Genomic DNA, 12688 nt, shown 5'->3' with positions numbered 1-12688 from the left:
TTTCTCACAGGGACTTCGAAACCTCACACAACTCCATTCTTGGACACTGCTTTGACACTCCCCACCCCACTGGAGAAAAGATTTCTACAAGTCACACTGAGTTCTAGAAGGGCAAGGCCACTCACCTAACAGGTGTGCTAGCGGGGTTTAATCCCCAGGATTAAAGTTTGTTTAGAATAATTCATTTCTTTGTATTTTGTGTGCATTGGTGATTTGCCTGCCTGTATGTCTGTATGAGGGAGTCAGATCCCCTGGAACTGGAGTTACAGGCAGGTGTGAGGTGCTGGAAATTGAACTTTGGTTCTCTGGAAGAACAGCCAGCACACTTAACCACTGAGGAACCTCTCCAGTGCCCCCACTATTAAATTTTTAAAAAGAAGCTCGTCTTACAAATTCTTTGGCTTTGTTTGTGAACAAACAAATGTTAAGCCTTTATCTGCTTTTGCCATGTAGGTTCCATAATTTTCTTTGGGTTTTTGTTTATCTATATCTTGTCAAAAAAAAATCTAATATCCTTGAGCACAAGTTCTAAATATAAACGTCTCTGTCTTCCTGTCTGGTACATAGCCCAGGCTGGTCCCCTTCAGTCGCAGACTCTGGGCCTCTGCATACTCTTCTTGCATTCTTATTCTTTTTGTTGGTGGAGGATTTTTTTTTTTTTTGCTTGTTTTTTAGACAGGGACTCACTCTGCAGTCCAGGCTGGCCTGCAACTCCCGATTTAGCCTAGGCTGGCCTTGAATTTGAGGTCGCCTGCCTTCCCCAGCCTACCAAGGGCCTGAGGCTGTAGCTGCAATCCACCACACCCAGGTTTTCTCATCTTCAGTGCCGAAAATCACATCTGTGGTGTGTGTGTCTGCGTGTGGGCACACCTGAGCCCTAGCATGCCAAGTGGAGATCAGAGGACAACTCGTGGAAACCGGTTCTCTTCTCCCCTGTGGGGCCCAGGCATGGAATTTAGGTCATCAGGCTTAGTGGCAAGCACCTTTACCCCGAGCACTTCAATGGCCCTGACCTTTCTCTTCTTAATTTCACATATCTGGTAGGTAGGTGCCGGACAGTTGTCCTGTTGAGAGAAGAAGAAAAAAGCAAACACTTGGAAGATTTTGGAGTAATGTACTTACACTTGATTTGCTTAAACCAAATATAAGCTCTTGACCACTGGGCCAGCTGGGGCTCCTATCACAGACAGCAGAAGCTAACTCAAGTAAATTAAACCAACAACAAAATCAAACAAGTTAAAAACAAACAAACAAACAAAAAAACCCAACCCAACCCCCATACTAAACCATTTCCCTCTCCCGAATCACCCTCAAATTAGCAGCGTATGGAGTTTATACATTGATTCAGTCAGTGCAAGGGCTAGCTAGCAGTCAAACCCCAGCAAGCAGCACCAAAGGTGGTCCCCTCCGTTCGCTGCAGGGATCCTCTGCTTTCAACATGGAGACCGACACTTCCTCCTTCAGGCGCAAGAGGCCGCTGCAAGCCCCATGGCAACCTGCGCCACACAGAGAGAAATTCTTAGCCACCTTCCCTTCTCCCAGCCTTGCTCCAGATTTGAAGTCCCACTTACCAGGGGTACCTCATTGGCAGAGCTCGTGACTTGTGCTCGTACCCTCAGACCGGGGAAGCGTGTGAGAGCCTCAAGGTTCCCTGGGAGATGCCACATCTCTTATTAGGGCTGAAACAATGCAAGTTCCCTGGATGTTGGTGGGAATTTTCCAAATGTAGGCAGGTAATCAGAAAGTGGGCAGGCAGGAAAAACGGACGAGCGATTGAGATTGATGCCTTCTTCTCTCGTGTCCTGCTCAAGCTGTTTTTTTTTTTGGTTGTTGTTGTTTGTTTGTTTGTTTGTTTTTTATGTGATGTCCCCAGGTCTCTCATCCTGACCGGGTGCATATAACTCTTACTGCTTGGGTCAAGTGTGACACCAGAAAGCACTGTGCTAGCTAATAACACCTTCTATAAAGCACGCTTCAGATGAAGACTTTCAAACAACTCTAGATGCTACCTATATTTAAGGAGGAAAACAGTTCTCGGCCCCAAGCCACACAGCGGCATCCGATTGACAAGCCAGGTCTCCCAGCTCTTAGAGTCCCAAGGTTCCCAGGGGGCACTGCTGACAGGCTGCTGTCTTAACAGGCACTAGGTCATGTTCTGTGCCCCCTCCCCTTACCTCTCTCCCAGTGCTGGGAACTGAGGCTAAGGAAGGCCTGATGTTTGCTAGGCAAGTACTCTACCCATCCCCACTCCGTCCCCATTCTTCGTACATTCTGGTAGCATCCACTAAATAGAAGATTCTCCACTAATGCCCAGGAATTGGTCAGACGGAATAAAGCAAGAGCTGGTTCTGGAAGTTTCCCTCTTTCATGAGGTCTGAATCCAGGAATCATTTTCAGGTGGAATAGATCTATTCAGGGCCAGCTGTAGAAGAGGAACTTTGAATTTAGTAACTTCCTTTTATTAGGCCCTCACCTTTCCTATGTGTCAAACTGTTATCAAGATTCTTCCCAGTATTATTTAGCCATCCAGCTGATATTTTTCAACTCTGAAGACTAAAGGAGAGGACAACGATGAAGAGGAGGACACAATTCTTATCCTGGGGAATTTACATTCTAGTGGAGGAGGTGGATAATCATCAAATGTTAATTTGTGGCTCTGAAAAGAGTGGAGAAGGAAATGCCACGAGACGCTATAAAAAGCAGGTCTGACCTACTCAGGAGAGCCAGGGCAGCCTCTTTTGAAGACTTAGGGCTGGAGCTAGGCTATGAAGAAGGGGAGGAGTCAGGCCCAGAGGAGACTAGGTGAGTCCTGGTGGTGATGGCCTGGGGGAGTACTCAGGGATCAATGAAGTATATTTCGACGACAGCGACAGAGGGACAAGGGGCCCCGCACCTAGTCTGCGGACAGCCTCTCTGCCTGTGTTTGAGGGAGTGCGACGTGGCTGGAAGGATGTAGCAAACTTCAGCCTTTCAAGTCCCACCTGGGAATGACGTTGCCTGGGTGCAAAACTAAAATAGACGGCTCCTCCCCCTTTCCCAGCAGTCTCTGCAGCGCTCCCAATCCCTCCCCCTCCAGTGTGACCGGCCGAGCCGGCCCTCTCTAGGTCTCTAGTAGTTTCCGCGGTGCTGACGCACGCTTGCGCACACAACCCAGCCTGGCGCGTCGCACGCAGCAGCCGCGAGCCGGGCTGCGGGTGCCAGGCGGTTCCCCGCGGGGGGCAGGGGCGGGACTCTCGGCAGAGGAGGTGCGGTCCCAGCTGGGTCAGGTTGGGGACCTCAGATCGGGCTGCTGGAGTCTGGGGGTTCGGGTAGGGCTCTCCAGGCCTGCGGCGAAATAACCCCGGGCACGGGCCTACGGGACCCGATAAGGCTGTAAAGGAGCCTAATCATCGGCTGCAGGCGCGGCTTCCACCTCGCAGCGCCTTCTGCATCTCCCCCGCCCCGCACCGGGGGTTGCAAGCGCAGGGAACTGCGGTGCTTCACTCGGCCTGATCCCTTCTCTCCCGCAGCCCGGAGGAGGGCCGCCTGACGGCTGAGTTGCCATGGCATCCTACTACGAGATTCTAGACGTACCGCCGAGTGCGTCTGCTGATGACATCAAGAAGGCGTAAGTGCCTCTACTGTGCTGCAGACAGCCTCTGTCTCTTCTTCCCCACTACCCCCGCCACTCACCCTCAGCGCCAGGGGCCCTTTCGAGGGCTGCCTGGAGGGAGGGAGGGGACCCTTGGGAAATTACGAGGACCACGGCCAGGGAGGGAAGAAGTGCTGTCTGTCTCAGAGTCCGCTGTACACACCCACCAGATACCCCTCTCCTCCAGCTCCTCCATGTGGGCATGCTCAGGTTGCAGTGCTAAAATGCCGGGGCTCTGTGTCCCCACACTCTGTGGCTCTAGATAGCTCTATCCAATGAGCTCCAAGGGAGGGCTTTGGGTGGGGACATTCTTCTGGCACCCTTACTCTCGGCTCACATCCCTGGCACAGAGCTGGGAGAGAACCCCCTGTAAACGTGGCTGCAGTCCCGGGGCGGTCTTGGATCAGAGCAGTGAAAGGGTGGGTGGACTAAGAGAGTGTGGTTCAGTTGCCTAGTGGGAAGAACCCACGTCAGTTCCCTGACTCTCCAGCTCCACTCACTTCTCCTGCAGGTACCGGAAGAAGGCTCTGCAGTGGCACCCGGACAAGAACCCAGATAATAAGGAGTTTGCTGAGAAAAAATTTAAGGAGGTGGCCGAGGCCTATGAAGTACTATCTGACAGTAAGGCTTAGGGTCCGCCCCACCCCCTTTCCGATCATGTGCATCTCACTCCTTCCTAAAGTCAAGCCTCCATCACCCTTCTCTTCCCTGCTTTTCTCTAAGATAGCATTTAAGTGCCTCCTCCGACATGGCAAGTTCTGTCTGTCTCCCAGGGTCTGGAAAGCAGTCTGGGTCTTGACCAGGGAAGGGCACAGGGTTTCCTGCTAAGCAGGCTTATCTCCCCCACTTTATAGGCAGGTAAACTGAGGCTGAGAGAGGTGAAATAATTTGTTCATGTCTTGATCTAGAATATGAGTCCAGGTCTGACAGGTGGATTTTTTTCTCTTCTGTGCTGTAGGTTGTACTTGGAACATTGTACATGCTAGGCAAGTGTTCTACTGTTTAAACACAATCCTAGCTCTGTTTTTCTTTCAGAAAATACTCTGACTAGACATGGCTATAATTCCAGTACTTAGGATCTTGAGTTCAATGGCTTATATATATTATTTATTTATTAATAAATAATGAATTATATATATATAAATTAAATATATAGAAATCCTGTCTCAATAAGGGATAAACCTCAAAACAACAGCAAACAGCAGGCTGAGGATGTAACTTTGTTGGCAGAGTGCTTTGGTAACATGCACAAGGGCCTGGATTCGATCCCTGGCCCCACATAAGCCAGGCATGGTGGTGCCTGCCTGTAATCCTGGCAATGGGATGATCAAAGTTCAAGGCCTTCTTCGGCCATCTCTCAAATTCAAGACCAGCCTGGGCTACATGAACAGTGTCTTTTTAAACAAACTGTATTTCTTAGCAGTGGGTGGAGGCTCACGCCTGTAATCTCAGCACTTAGGAGGCTGAGGGAGGATGATAGCCAAGAGTTTGAAGATACTGGATACTGAGTAAGACCTGTCTCTAAACAACAAAACCAAATCTCCGAAGGATCCCAGAAAATATCCACTAAACTTAGTGTGTCAGGTATTTTGGGGTACTAGGGAGGCAGTGGGGGGAAAGCAGGCCCTGACCTCATGTGGGTCTATCACATTCTGATCCAAGAAGACTGGCAATAACCAGGTAAATGCAAAGACAGGTTATACACTGGAAAGAGCCTTCCAACCGAGAGCAACTGTACTGGGGAGGGCGGCCCGGGTTCCCTCTGTGGAAGTGGCTGGATCAGGCTAAGCCTGTTGGTACAATATGGTAGTAATTAGTGGACATCCATTTACTTACTTGTGTGGAGCCCCTCAGCAAACCCAGGGTATTGTTCCTGCTAGACAGGTCTCCACCACTGAGCTCTACCTCAGCCCCTGGCTTACACTTACTGAGTTATGTGTTGGGCACTATGTTAGGAAGTTTTGGTGATTTATCTCATTTAGTTCTCTCGCTGGCCTAGAGGAGGTACTGTCCCTGGCAGTAGGACCCGGGTCTCTCCCTGGTGCATGAGCTTGCTTATTGGAGCCCATTCCCTATGTTGGGATGCCGTGCTCTGCAGTGGGAGGGGCTTGGTTCTGCCCCAACTTAATGTGCCAGACTTTGTTGACTCCCCATGGGAGCCCATACCTGTTGGGAGGAGTGGATGGTTGGGTGGGCTGGGGGGAGGTGGGGGATGGGAGGATGGGTGGGGGGGGACAGAATTGTGAATTGGAATGTAAAATGAAATTTTTTAAAAAGTAGGTGCTATTAGCGTGTGTTGTATAGTCAGGCAGCTTATCCTAGCCCGGGAGGGGAGCTAACTACCCTAACGGGAGGAATGACCAGGTCTCTTCTTCCAGAGCACAAACGGGAGATCTATGACCGCTATGGCCGGGAAGGGCTGACGGGGGCAGGTAGGTGAAGTGGTGGGGTGCCAGGACGAAAGTGGGCTAAGGAGGGAGGGGCAGGCAAATTCTTGCAGAGCATGTTCTTTCTAAGGTTCCCAGCCATGCCTTTGGCGGGGGGACCCCGGCTCAGAGCCAAATTACCCTCTAAGCCCCTTCCTCATCTCTTCCAGGAACTGTTCCCTCTCAACCAGAAACTGGTGGGATGGGACCTGGCTTCACATTCACTTTCCGTAGCCCGGAGGAAGTCTTCCGGGAGTTCTTCGGGAGCGGAGACCCCTTCTCGGAGCTCTTTGGTATGTCGGCGGCGGGATAGTTCAACTCCTCCTCCTCTGGCCTGCTGTCCGTCCTCTCGGGATCTCTCAGGCTAGAGGCTTGGATGGAACTGGAATTTCACAGCAGATGATGAGGTTGTGTGGGCGTGAGTCCAGCGAAAGCTGGGACAGAGCCTCACACATGCCAGGACTCACGTGACACACCAGTGACACTTCACAGACTGGCCTTATTAAATGACAACAAGAACACATTGTTAAACCTCCACGGGAGCCGCCAGGGGAACAAGACTCCAAGCGTCACGTGACAGCTGTAGCAGCGTTACACATAACAACAGACACCAGTTTTTAATGACTAATATATTTCAAGAAGCCTGCGTCCCCTAAACCTCGTAAATCCTGAGAGGTGAGGGGTTTTAATTCCCACGAGACACTTGCATATCAGCTTAGAATCCCACCTGGGTGACCAGGAAGGAGCTCAGTGGCAGATGCCTGTCTAGCACGGGCAAGGTGCTGATCTCAGTGTTCAACACCACAAAACGAAACACACACACAAATCTTAATCACCAGATTTGGTGATTATGAGACTCTTTTGACAAGCCTGGTTACACATGTCTGTAAAAAACAGCACTCGAGAGCCGGACGTAGTGGAGCACACATCTAATCCCCCAACCTGGAAGGTGGAAGCCCGGGGTGAAGCAGTCAAGGCCATCCTTATCTATCTATTAAGTTTGAGGCTAGCCTGAGCTACTGAGACCCCTTTCCAAAACAGTTTTAAAAATTTGTAAATTTGCACCCACCAGAACCGGAAAAAAAAAAATCAGAAGTGCACGTGGTTGCTTATCGTCTTGATTTCTAGGTTTTAAAACATTAGCCACATGGTTTTGGGGGGAATCTCCTCAACAGCGGCTAATTTCCCTCTTGCAGATGACTTGGGCCCCTTCCCAGAGCTTCAGAACCGGGGTTCCCGACCCACTGGTCCTTTCTTTGCCTTCTCTTCCTCCTCTCCTGGCCACTCTGGTAAGCACTGTTGCTTTCCGTTTTTGCAAATCGTGAGTCCTGGAGTCCCCGAAATTGGCTTTGCTTTTGCTAGTGGGGGCAGCCCCTGGCTTTTGCTAGCGGGGGCAGGTCTGAGTGAAGCCCCCAAAGCCCCTGGCTTTTGGTGATGGCAATAAGTAGTCAGGAACCTCCCTCTCATGGCCTCACCTTTGCCTCTTTGTCCCAACTCCAGATTTCTCCTCCTCATCTTTCTCCTTCAGCCCTGGGGCTGGTGCTTTTCGTTCTGTTTCAACATCCACTACCTTTGTCCAAGGACGCCGCATCACCACGCGTAGGTGAGCGCTCCTTCTGGGGCCGAACAGGTGGAGATTCTGGGGGTGAGGAGTAAAAGCAAGTGCTGTGTGAACACGGAATCTGCCCTGATGGCTGTAACTGTCAGAGCCTGGACCAGTCTCCGCTCGCTGACTGTGTCGCCTTCCACAGAATCATGGAGAACGGGCAGGAACGGGTAGAAGTAGAAGAGGATGGACAGCTGAAGTCAGTTTCCATCAATGGTGAGTGGGGTTCTGGCAGGAAGCCTTAGACCCATGTGGCTCCTACCTCCCTTGGAGAGGGGCCAGGGGGAAAAGAGTCTCAGATGGCTAGCTAATTACCATCGTGATTAGAGGGATGCCTTCTGTTTGCAAGGCTCTTGACTCTGTGAGTGACACTGGGCCTTGAACCCAGGCATGCTGGGCAAACTCTATGCCACTGAGTTAGAGGCTCTGCTCATATAGAGTGCCACTGTGGGGGTTTCCCTCTCTTTCCCTTTCTTTTCTTTCTGTCTTCCTATCTCTTTCCCTCTAATCTATGTGTGTTTGTGTGTGTGTGTGTGTGTGTGTGTGAGAGAGAGAGAGAGAGAGAGAGAGAGAGAGAGAGAGAGAGAGAGACACTCTGTGCATATGCCTATGAGTGCATCTGTGGAGGCCAAAGGTCAAGGTCTGCTATCTTCCTCTATTTTGTTTTTAAAATTTATATATATTATACACATACACACACCACACACACACACACACACACATATACTAATTAGGTGTAGTTGTGTGCATATATGTATTTGTGTCTGTGCAGGTGCTCACAGGTCCAAGGCATCTCCAGGTCCTCTTGGAGATAGAGTTACAGGCAGTTGTGACCCTCCTGATGTGGGTGCTGGGAACTGAACTTTGGTCCTCTCTCTCCAGCCCCAATTTTTTATTTATTTTTTGAGAACGACATACAAGCATACAAAGTATTTTGACCATACTCATACCCCGCCTCATCCTCCTACTCCTTCTAGGTCCCACCTGCCATGTCATGTCCTCTTTTTCCCCCTCCCTCATTTTTTGAGACAGAGTCTCTCCCTGAACTTGGAGCTCACTGATTCCACTTGATTGGCTGGCCAGTGAGCCCCAGGGAATCCTCCTGCCTCTGCTCTTCCTGCCCTGGAATTACACATGTGCACTGCCACACCCAGCTTTTTCCTCGGATGTTGGGGATTTGAACTCAGGTCCTCACACTTGCACAACAAGCACTGAGCCAGCTGAGCCATCTCCCCAGTCCTGCATTCTTAACACAAAAAGTAAAACAGCATAGGTCGTATTTGTCCGGTTTTTATTTGAGGGGCCTGAGCCGAAGCTTGTTTAAATGACCCTCACTTGTAAGTAACCTCTAGCTCAAGACTACTGCCTACCATACAGAAAGGATAAATTAAGCCAAGAATCAAGATCAGGCATAGGGTGTGTGTGTGGGGGGGGGTGCGAATGTAGGTGTGTGGTGTGTACAGGCACTGGAGTAGAAGGCAGAGCCTTGTACGTGCTGGGTTACAGCACCAGCCCAGGACCAAACTCGGGATTCCGAAAGTGGAGCTCTTTCCCCAAGGACTGTAGCTGTGGCTAGCTACTTCCCTGCCAGCGCTGAGCACGGTGACAAGCAATTGACATGGGTTAGTCCCTGGGACAGTTTGCATGTGTAGTCAATCGAGGCTGCATACTCTGCCTGAGGTGACAGAGCCACAACCCGGGATGCTGAATAACCTTGTAACCTAACGTATGTGTGTTAGTTCCAGAGAGGGGCTCTGTGAAGGGGTCCAGCATGACCACCAGCTTGGGTCTGGGACCTGATGGTGGCTGTGACTCTCGCAGGTGTCCCAGATGATCTGGCACTAGGCTTGGAGCTGAGCCGCCGTGAGCAGCAACCTTCAGGCGCCTCCAGGCTGGGGGGCACACAGGTCCGGCCGACCGCTGTTTCCCGTCCCACTGACAGCGACCTTTCTGAGGATGAGGACCTGCAGCTTGCCATGGCCTACAGCCTATCAGAGATGGAAGCAGCTGGGCAGAAGCCAGCAGGTGGGCGGGGGGCACAGCCAGGATGGCAGGGCCAGTCCAGGGCCCAGCACCAAGACCCTGATATGGGAGGCACACATAAGGGGACGAGGGGCGAGGCAACCAAACCCAGCCCTTCAGAGGAGAAGGCCTCTCGATGCCTCATTCTCTGAGAACCAGGCTGAGCCTCACCTGATTCAGGGTCTAACCCAGAGTCCAGCTCACTGTGGGGAGTCCAAAATTGAGTGTGGCCTGAGCTACAGGATCCCAAACTCTGTCCTTCCACAAATTTCCCTCCCAGGCCCATCACCCTACAGTGTGGACCAGGGATTTGTTATGCTCTGTTTGGGGCTGATAAATCCCTGGGTAAAGCCCAGGATTGGGGGTACCGGAGCCATGAAAGGGCCTGTGGAGCCCAGAGGCACTGGCTGGATCCGGCCCTGCTGAGGGCATTAGTGGTTTGGGGTTGGGTCTTTTGTGCCCCAGTCTTCTGCCGCCATCTGTGTTGCTGATGCTATCGAGGAAGGAGGCCTTGGCCTGGAATGCCCTGAGCTCAGGTTGGCAGCTCCCCTGGGGAGCAGTGCAGGCCGAGCAAGCGGAGCCTCTGCTGTCCATCCCCAGCTGCAGGCCTCCTGGTCTCTGTGCAGAACTGAGTTCTCACCTGTCATCGTCTCTGTTTCCCCTCTGGTGCTGCTCTCCTCCCGCTCTGCACTCCGCAACTCCCTGTGGCTGCATCGCTTGCTTTCACTGCTGCTTGGCTAGGACTCCCTCCTCCTCCTCCTCCTCCTCCTCCTCTCTGAAGCCTCAGTGTGCCCAAGGAAGATGCTGGGGCCAGTGAGGCCGTGAGATCTTCTGGGGAGGCTAGCTAGGTGGGGTGGAAGCCTCTCAGCCCTCCAGAGTCTCAACCAGAGTCAACTCCTCTTCCCTTCTCCTTGCGGCCTCAGCCTGCCCTGGCCACAGGACTAGGCAGAGGTGAGGCTGGCTGTCCCTGGAGAGGTGGGATAGGGCCAGGGTAACCCAGTGGGAGGCCTAGGTGGGGGACTATATCCCTGCTACCTGTCCATCACGCATTAGAACACAGGGCTTGGCCTAGGTGTGCATGCTCGGCTCCACCCCCCCCATCTGCTTGCAGCTGACCCCTCTCTCCTGTCACCCACCCCTGCTCTCTCCCCAGATGTGTTCTGAGCTGGATACCCTGGATACAGAGCTGCTGCAGTTCCACCAGGACAGCGCCCTCCCCAGTGTGCTAGGAGGGAACACTACATCCCCCTGCCCCACTTATGCTGAGTGTAGGGCTGGGGCCTGGGGGTGGGTGGGGACAGAGTGGGAGGCACCCATAGTCTTCCTAGCCTCTGAACACTCTCCCCTGGGTGCTTAGTGCTATCTTTTGCGGATTACAAGTCCCAGAGTGCAATGCACCCTGGCCTCCTTAGCTCTTATCCCACGGGAAGTGGTGCTTCTTGGGATATGTAGTTCTAGCCCTGGCCAGCCTGCCAATCTGAATGGGGAGATCTCATCTTCCATCTTGTCCCTGGAAGGGGTGGTGAGAATTGTGGATGAAGGAGAAAAGACCAGAACCATAGTTCTGATACTTCTTGCTAGACCCAGGTTAGAGTGAGCACATCCAAGTCCTGTAGCCTCTGGAAGGTTGTTTCCATTGGGCAACCTGGGGTTCCAGGACTAAGCTAGTGGGACGGTGGCCTGAGTAGGTGTGGTGTGGTCCTGGAAGGCTGATGGCTGTGGCTGGCAGAGCGTGGGAGAGGAGGCTGTCTTGGCTGGAGTGTGTATGGCAAAGACTGGCATGCAGAGGAAGTGTTGGACATACTGCTTGAATGGCTTTCTTTGACCTCTGACCTTGCTGCCCATTCTTTCTTATCATCATTCATCCCCCATGAGCCACCTGTCCTCCTGCCCGGGGAGTCCACGGTCAGTGAGGGGATTGGTGGAACAGGCTGTGGCCAGCCCCTGTAACGCTGAGCCTCTGAGGCCTGTCAAAGCCAGATGAACTGAGCTCAGACTCAGGGAAAAAAGGAAGTTAATAAAGCTGAATTTTAAGAGCTTAGTGCCCTGCGTGCCTCCTTCTCAAGACTGCCTAAGAGGGCCCCCCTGGGACGATGAGACCTTCAGAACTCATGCCCTTCCCCTGTGCCAAACAGCTGGAGGGACAAGCCTTGATCGGGTGGTCCTCCCCGAGTGTGGTGTGTGTCGTCACTTCCAGGGTCCCACAACTAGCTTGACCCTGAAGTTCCCTCTGGTAAGGGGACCCAGTTCCCAGTTCTCTGCAGTACAGCAAGGCCCAGGCTGAGTTAAGACTTGAATTGAAAGCATGGGGACTCACAAAGAACAGATAGATGGTGATACCTGATTGGTGTGTGTGTGTGTGTGTGTGTGTGTTTTCAAGACAGTTTCTCCGTGTAGCTCAAAATCATGGGGATCCACCTGTCTTTGCTTCCCGAGTGCTAGGGTTAAAGGTGTGACCACCAGTGACAACCCCTGGTGATTTTAAACAGCACCTGAGGGCTCTAGACTCAGCCCCTCCAGGGGTGTGAACCAGGAGCATGTGGAATGCCATCCTACTCAGTGCCCAGGCCCAGGGATGAAGGAACCAGCCACAGAACCAGCACCTCTATGCTTTTCTACAAGAGGATATGGCCCTGCAAATTACCGGCAGCTTCATCTTCAATGGGCCAAAGGGCCTCGCCGACTTCTCAAAGCTAAAACAGCAGCCTCCCCGCCCAAGCCCCCATCCTGAGCCTCTGCTGGGACATGCAGAATGATGCTTTGCCCACTTGGAGCCTTTGCCATGTAGGACACCGGAGCTGAGCCCCAGCAGAGCACAGACGCCGGGGTGAGGTTGTTTCTTAGCTCCAGCATTCAGAATCCACCGTGTTTTTATGTGAACTCCAGCATGAGCGAGTGGCCCCAGGCCCCAGGCCCAGCTCAGCTCTTTTTTGTGTCTGGAATCACTGTCTGAGGTTTCTTATGACATACAGGTGAGGGCTCCTGGGGTGGAGAGGGGGCACA

At 52.3% G+C, this 12688-nt stretch overlaps 1 protein-coding gene across 3 annotated transcripts; it reads left to right on the top strand.

The window, feature by feature from the left end:
* Window positions 1–3119: 3119 nt before the first annotated feature.
* Dnajb2 (DnaJ heat shock protein family (Hsp40) member B2) lies at window positions 3120–11739 on the top strand. 3 transcript variants are annotated; one of them, XM_057762367.1, is made up of 10 exons: window positions 3120–3607; window positions 4143–4252; window positions 6010–6063; window positions 6228–6350; window positions 7254–7346; window positions 7558–7660; window positions 7809–7879; window positions 9485–9688; window positions 10609–10636; window positions 10839–11739. In XM_057762367.1, exons 1-10 carry the CDS (start codon window positions 3543–3545, stop codon window positions 10912–10914), a joined length of 927 nt encoding a protein of 308 aa, XP_057618350.1. In that variant the 5' UTR covers window positions 3120–3542; the 3' UTR covers window positions 10915–11739. The 3 variants fall into 3 exon arrangements, with proteins under 3 accessions (XP_057618350.1, XP_057618349.1, XP_057618352.1); XM_057762369.1 differs by lacking the exon at window positions 10609–10636 and having other exon boundaries at window positions 3121–3607; XM_057762366.1 differs by lacking the exons at window positions 10609–10636; window positions 10839–11739 and having other exon boundaries at window positions 9485–9973.
* Window positions 11740–12688: the final 949 nt, after the last annotated feature.

This window comes from Chionomys nivalis, chromosome 2 (genome assembly GCF_950005125.1).
Source record: "Chionomys nivalis chromosome 2, mChiNiv1.1, whole genome shotgun sequence".
Classification (NCBI taxonomy): Eukaryota; Metazoa; Chordata; class Mammalia; order Rodentia; family Cricetidae; genus Chionomys; species Chionomys nivalis.
This window is presented reverse-complemented; position numbering and strand designations above follow the sequence as displayed.